The sequence below is a fragment of the Sinocyclocheilus anshuiensis genome, unplaced genomic scaffold (assembly GCF_001515605.1).
Source record: "Sinocyclocheilus anshuiensis isolate Anshui unplaced genomic scaffold, SAMN03320099.WGS_v1.1 scaffold1243, whole genome shotgun sequence".
In the NCBI taxonomy this organism is placed as follows: domain Eukaryota; kingdom Metazoa; phylum Chordata; class Actinopteri; order Cypriniformes; family Cyprinidae; genus Sinocyclocheilus; species Sinocyclocheilus anshuiensis.
The window spans coordinates 90,766-98,434 of NW_015539901.1; the positions used below are offsets into that span (position 1 = coordinate 90,766).

The 7,669-nt window shown below is 38.5% G+C and overlaps 1 protein-coding gene across 1 annotated transcript in view; it reads left to right on the forward strand.

Annotated features, from left to right (window-relative positions):
* Positions 1-7,669, forward strand: part of LOC107686100 (rho guanine nucleotide exchange factor 11-like) — a gene marked incomplete at its 5' end in the record, with an annotated part of 43,886 nt that overhangs the window by 29,907 nt on the left and 6,310 nt on the right. Inside the window, 9 exons of the mRNA XM_016482943.1 lie at positions 661-831; positions 932-1,013; positions 1,094-1,166; positions 1,199-1,247; positions 1,348-1,429; positions 1,510-1,587; positions 1,675-1,709; positions 3,635-3,790; positions 5,435-5,665. Coding sequence (XP_016338429.1) covers positions 661-831; positions 932-1,013; positions 1,094-1,166; positions 1,199-1,247; positions 1,348-1,429; positions 1,510-1,587; positions 1,675-1,709; positions 3,635-3,790; positions 5,435-5,665 — 957 coding nt within the window. The remainder of the gene's footprint in view (positions 1-660; positions 832-931; positions 1,014-1,093; positions 1,167-1,198; positions 1,248-1,347; positions 1,430-1,509; positions 1,588-1,674; positions 1,710-3,634; positions 3,791-5,434; positions 5,666-7,669) is intronic.

The following is a 7,669-nucleotide window of genomic DNA, read 5'->3' on the forward strand; positions in this document are numbered from 1 at the left end:
AGTAATATATATATATATATATATATATATTAATTGATTTGCTTACTTTTTATTATTTAAATAAGAATAAAAATGATATTTGTTAGGATTAGTTATTATTTGCTTCTTTTGCCCTTAGCATATCACATGCCTGATTATTATATTCTTATATAAAATATATTAAATTATATTTTATTATATTAAAATATCTTAAAGCATTTTAAATTATTTGTTAAAAGTTCAAATTATTATTATTTTTTAATTATTTTTTTATTTTATTTAAATATATAATTATATTTTTCGTTTTCATTTAGTGTAGGAAATGTTTTAGTAATTTTGTTGTTTTGTATTTTTTTTTAGTAGGTCTATATACATTTTATAAATTTGTATTAATAAAATCTATTATTTTTTATGAATATATAATAATTAGTTTAATAATTAATTTGTATTGATAAAATCTCTGTTTTAGATTGAATTATTTTAGTACATCAAGTTCAACTAAATGTTGCCTTGGGAAATACCTGAAATAAAATAGTTTAAGTTGTTTTTTTATTATTTTATTTCAGTTAACGTTTATTTATTTTTGTTAAGGAATGTTTTTATGGTTTTAGTTTACTATAATAGCACATAGATGAGCTCGAAGCGTGTCGACATGAAATAAAGCGTGTGTGGATGTCTCAGAGGTGCAGGCGCTGCTGCTCTCGGATCTGCTGGTGCTTCTTCAGAGGGCTGCAGACGAGCGGCTCGTCCTGCGCTGTCCGTCTCGTTCGCTGGGCGCTGCTCCAGACCTCAAGATCCCCTTCTGCCCCATCCTTCGCCTCGACTCCGCCCTCGTCCGCTTGGTTGCGACAGGTGAGAGTGGAAACGTTCACGGAGCGTACTTTAAATAAAAAGGATGGAGAAGATTCAGAGTTGCTTTAAAATATGTAACGAACTCGTTTCCGTCTTGCAGACAATAAAGCTCTGTACGTGATCAGCACGTCAGAGAGTCAGATCTATGAGCTGGTGGCCGGGACGTCGTCAGAGAAGAACACGTGAGTCTCCGCTCGGTCCTCATTGGCTGCTTGTGTGAATGATCAGGGAGCTTTATTTATTCCTTCATGTTTCCTCACAGTTGGAAAGATCTGCTGGAAAAGACTATCGCTGCAGCGACTCGAGGAGCGGGATCGAGCAAACAAGGATCGCCAGTGCCGTACGTCACACCATCAGCACACCCTTCTGCCCCATCCTTCGCCTCGACTCTGCCCTCGTCCGCTTGGTTGCGACAGGTGAGAGTGGAAACGTTCACGGAGCGTACTTTAAATAATAAGGATGGAGAAGATTCAGAGTTGCTTTAAAATATGTAACGAACTCGTTTCCGTCTTGCAGACAATAAAGCGCTGTACGTGATCAGCACGTCAGAGAGTCAGATCTATGAGCTGGTGGCCGGGACGTCGTCAGAGAAGAACACGTGAGTCTCCGCTCGGTCCTCATTGGCTGCTTGTGTGAATGATCAGGGAGCTTTATTTATTCCTTCATGTTTCCTCACAGTTGGAAAGATCTGCTGGAAAAGACTATCGCTGCAGCGACTCGAGGAGCGGGATCGAGCAAACAAGGATCGCCAGTGCCGTACGTCACACCATCAGCACACAAACACTGAAAACTACAGCCATATCATGACTAGTTTCTGATCAACTTACGTCTGCTCTGTTTCAGGTCCTCAGATGCACGTTCATCTGCCAATCCGTTAGGTAAGAGCCGTGTGTGAAGTGGTCGACATATGAGGGGGGAATTACAAATATAATGCCAGCATATATACTGCCGTTCAAATGTTTGCTGTCGATATGATTTGACTTTTTTCCATCAAGGATGCATTAAATAGATCAAAAGTGACATTTAGAACATTGCACGTTTCAAATAAATGCTGCTCTTTTGAACATTCTATTCGTTAAAGAATTTTGGAAAATAAAATGTATCACCGTTTCCACAGAAATGAGAATCAGTGTGTTTTCAGCATTGATAATAATCAGAAATGTTTCTGGAGCAGCGGATCAGCATATCAGAATGATTTCTGAAGATCATGTGACTCTGAAGACTGGAGTAATGATGCTGAAAATTCAGCTTTGATCACAGAAATAAATTACAGTTTAACAGAGATTCACAAAAAAAAAGTTACTTTAAATTGTAAAAATATTTCACAATTTTACTGTATTCTTGCAGCCTTGGTGAGCAGAAGAGACTTTTATAAACACTTCCGAACAGTAGTACATAATGCATTTATACACATTTAATAAAAACAGCGAATGAAACGTGTGCAAAACTGCTGAAATGAACAGTTATTTTACACAGTAATGTTGAAGAGCGGGATCGAGCAAACAAGGATCGCCAGTGCCGTACGTCACACCATCAGCACACAAACACTGAAAACTACAGCCATATCATGACTAGTTTCTGATCAACTTACGTCTGCTCTGTTTCAGGTCCTCAGATGCACGTTCATCTGCCAATCCGTTAGGTAAGAGCCGTGTGTGAAGTGGTCGACATATGAGGGGGGAATTACAAATATAATGCCAGCATATATACTGCCGTTCAAATGTTTGCTGTCGATATGATTTGACTTTTTTCCATCAAGGATGCATTAAATAGATCAAAAGTGACATTTAGAACATTGCACGTTTCAAATAAATGCTGCTCTTTTGAACATTCTATTCGTTAAAGAATGTTGGAAAATAAAATGTATCACCGTTTCCACAGAAATGAGAATCAGTGTGTTTTCAGCATTGATAATAATCAGAAATGTTTCTGGAGCAGCAGATCAGCATATCAGAATGATTTCTGAAGATCATGTGACTCTGAAGACTGGAGTAATGATGCTGAAAATTCAGCTTTGATCACAGAAATAAATTACAGTTTAACAGAGATTCACAAAAAAAAAGTTACTTTAAATTGTAAAAATATTTCACAATTTTACTGTATTTTTGCAGCCTTGGTGAGCAGAAGAGACTTTTATAAACACTTCCGAACAGTAGTACATAATGCATTTATACACATTTAATAAAAACAGCGAATGAAATGTGTGCAAAACTGCTGAAATGAAGTTATTTTACACAGTAATGTTGAAAGACTGTCTGAAGATTTTAGACATTGTGGTTTTCTTGTAATTGTTCCCATTCTTACTGTGCGCATTTCAGCAGTGCACATTAATCTGAAGGTTTCTGTAATATTTCATCAAAATGCATTAATTTGCACAACTAAGCTCAGACGTTTCCTGTACTGTTCGACTCAGAAATGTCACATTGCAGAAGTAAGATGCATAAGACGAGCATGACATCATTTCCCCCGTGTCTGTCAGACATAATGCATTTATACACATTTAATAAAAACAGCGAATGAAACGTGTGCAAAACTGCTGAAATGAACAGTTATTTTACACAGTAATGTTGAAAGACTGTCTGAAGATTTTAGACATTGTGGTTTTCTTGTAATTGTTCCCATTCTTACTGTGCGCATTTCAGCAGTGCACATTAATCTGAAGGTTTCTGTAATATTTCATCAAAATGCATTAATTTGCACAACTAAGCTCAGACGTTTCCTGTACTGTTCGACTCAGAAATGTCACATTGCAGAAGTAAGATGCATAAGACGAGCATGACATCATTTCCCCCGTGTCTGTCAGATGCGTCGGAGTCGTCCGTGTGTCTGGAGCGGGACTCTGCCAGTGATGATGAAAGTGCTCTCACACCGACAGACGGATCGGACGCACGCCGTCATCAGGATAGAGTCGGGTTCCTCCGAACCAAAGCTGCTGTCGCCGAAGCTGCTCTTCAGGACGGTGAGCCATTGTGTTCGCTTGCTAGTTTGTTGCTTTGTTTTGTTTTATGCAGGGTTTCCGCAGGTCCTTGAAAAGTCGTACATTTAGTTGTCACATTTAAGGCCATAAAAACTCTTAAATGGTATAAGAAAGGCTTAATTATGATTTCAGGAGGTCTTAAATTTGGGGACGGGAAGACGAGAATTTATACGGCTTAATGTGTGACTTCATTAAATGTGACCCTGGACCACAAAACCAGTCATAAGTGTCAATTTTTCAAAATTGAGATTTATGCATAATCTGAATAAGCTGAATAAGCTTTCCATTGATGTATGGTTTGTTAGGATAGGACAATATTTGGCCGAGATACAACTATTTGAAAATCTGGAATCTGAAATCAAAATATTGAGAAAATCGTAGGAAAATTACAAAATATCTTCATGGATCATGATCTTTACTTAATATCCTAATAATTTTTGGCATAAAAGAAAAATCTATAATTTTGACCCATAAAATGTATTGTTGGCTATTGCTGCAAATATACCCCAGTGACTTAAGACTGCTTTTGTGCTCCAGGGACACATATAAACATGAGCGCTGCACATTTCAAAGTCAGGGAAACCGCTGTATTCACTATATTTCTGCTGCTCCAAACGCGCCACCTGCTGGGAGAGAATGCATTTGCATTTTCAATAAGCCCGTCTGCTGTTTTTTTTTCAGACCAAAGCGAAAATCAATGTTTTTTTTAATTAATATAATAATTAAGTTAATATAATAATTGATACTTTGATCCATTTTCTTATAAATGGTTTAAAGGCTGAAATGTGAAGTTTGTCATTTTATAAAAAATTATTATTTTTTTTTTTTTGAAAACCTGTATCTGAACTGTAAATCACGCTTTACAGTTTAATATGTTACTATAGACATTGCCCTACCCCGCTCATATGGTATTAATTTTATTTGTGCAGGTCTTAAAAAGTCTTGAATTTGAAACCCTGGTATGTCAATCTGAAATTAAGAGTGAACCCTGAATCAAATGTTTTCATCTAAAGCAAGTTTTTGTCTGAAGGAAGCCTTATATAGGTTTCTACATTGCTCTTTTATGCTGTTTCAACTCGTTTCTCACCATGAAAAGAGCCAAGAAAGCTGGAACCTAACACCTGTTATGAAGCCAAATAAACTAAAATAATAAATGTTAACAAAAAAACAATTATAAATATGTTTTTGTTAACTGAAATAAAGCTTAAAGTACTAAATGTACACATTAAATGGACAAACTTAAAAAAACTTAAACGAAAATGTGAAATGTTGTCTTGCCAACTAACTTAAAATAAGTTTGTTGAAGTACTAAAATGACTAGAACTGAAAAAAATGTCAAAGCTAAATATTATTTAAAAAAGGGCTAATTATAGCGCATAAAAATGACTAAAACCTCAACTAAAAATAAAATGTCATTCTAAATATTAATAAATAGTATATAAATAATACTGGAATAACTCTGAAAACACTTGAAGATAGGAGCTAAAATAGTTTTGTGAAGAGAATTTCTGTCCATCCAAAAGTCAGTACCAGCTATTTTGCACATATAGCTTATAAAACAAAACATGCAGCACAGTTCTGCTCTTCAATATCTTGTTTACTTGCTACTTAAAATGTTTTTCTCAGTGGAAACTCTCCGGCAGCTGATCTTCAGAGACCTTGAGGACGGCTGGAGTCAGGATTCAGATGACACACCCACAAATGAGACAGCCAATGAAAGGAGTCCTTTGACAGACGGAGCGGGGGCGGAGTTATCTGATCCCACCCCCGGTGAGAGGCCCAGCCAATGGGGGGAGGAGTCTGTAGAAGCTCCGCCTGTGGAGGCGCTGCAGTCGCCCGTTCAGGTGGTGAGGAAAGGTAAACACTCGCCACCATATTACATGATGATCATAGTTCTCGAGCAAAATATCATACAGTGATAAAAATCACATTTATCATCCAGTGTTTATATTTAAAGGGATGGTTCACCCAAAAATTAAAATGACCCCATGATTTACTCTCAAGCCATCCTAGGTGTAAAAGACTTCCTTCTATCAGACGAATCCAATAGGAGTTATATTAAAAAAACGCCCTGGCTCTTCCAAGCTTTATAATGGCAGTGAATGGGTGTTATTTATCAATAGTCCAAAAGACGTCAAATAAAGCGCATCCATCCATAGTATAAGTGTCTCACACGGCTCCAGGGGGGTGAATAAAGGCCTCCTGACGCGAATCCATGCGTTCTTGTAAGAAAAATATCCATATTTAAAACTTTATAAACCGTAATCTCTACCTTACGCTAACTGTCGTACGCGCGTTCGTTCTGGCGGGTGACGTAAGATGTAGCGTAAGATCCGGTGAGAATATGCTAGTCTCATGAGAACCGATGTTTGTTTACAGGGGCAAAGGAAAACCAGTCTCCTCTTGGCTTATATCAAAATCCTCCATTTTTCTTTACAAATCTTTGTTTTGTACTTCTCATACGACTCGTAAAGATTACAGTTTATAAAGTTTTAAATATGGATATTTTTCTTACAAAAACGCATTGATTCCCTTCAGAAGGCCTTTATTCCCCCCCCGGAGCCGTGTGGGACACTTTTTATGATGGATGGATGCACTTTATTTGGGACTATTGAAAAATAACACCCATTCACTGCCATTATAAAGCTTGGAATAGCCAGGACAATTTTTAATATAACTCTGTATTCGTCTGAAAGAAGAAAGTCATACACACCTAGGATGGCTTGAGGGTGAGTAAATCATGGGCTAATTTTCATTTTTGGGTGAACTATCTCTTTAAATGTTTATTTCAGCTTTATTTTGATTAACGAAAATGTTCTTGATTTCCCTCTCTGTTTTCAGAGAATTTAAGCGTTTGTCTCTTCTCTCTTCTGTCTCTGTCTCTCTCTCTCTGCATGTGCTCAGAGTTCACTGTGATGAAGCTTATGTGATTTAACACACTTCTCTCTTCTCTCTCTCTCTCTCTCTGCTACTTCTCCACAACACACTCACACACTATCTCTCTTTCTCTCTCTCTCTCTCTCTCTCTCTCATGCACTTGTGCTGTGGCTTCTTGTATTTGTCTGTTTCTAACTACACGCACACCTCTTTCTGCACTCCTCTCTCACACACACACACACACACACACACACACTCTCTCTCGCTGTCTTTCTCACACACACATACACTCTCTCTGTCTTTCTCACACACACACACTCTCTCTGTCTTTCTCACACACACACACTCGACTCTCTGTCTTTCTCGCTCACACAAACACACACACACACTCTCTGTCTTTCTCGCTCACACACACACACACACTCTGTCTTTCTCTCTCTCACACACACACACTCTCGCTGTCTTTCTCTCTCTCTCTCACACACACACTCTCTCGCTGTCTCTCTCTCTCTCTCACACACACACTCTCTCGCTGTCTCTCTCTCTCTCTCACACACACACTCTCTCGCTGTCTCTCTCTCTCTCTCACACACACACTCTCTCGCTGTCTCTCTCTCTCTCTCACACACACACTCTCTCGCTGTCTCTCTCTCTCTCTCACACACACACTCTCTCGCTGTCTCTCTCTCTCTCTCACACACACACTCTCTCGCTGTCTCTCTCTCTCTCTCACACACACACTCTCTCGCTGTCTCTCTCTCTCTCTCACACACACACTCTCTCGCTGTCTCTCTCTCTCTCTCACACACACACTCTCTCGCTGTCTCTCTCTCTCTCTCACACACACACACTCTCGCTGTCTTTCACACACACACACACACTCTCGCTGTCTTTCTCTCAAACACACACACTCTCACTGTCTTTCTCACACACACACACTCTCGCTGTCTTTCTCACACACACACACACTCTCTCTCTCTCTCT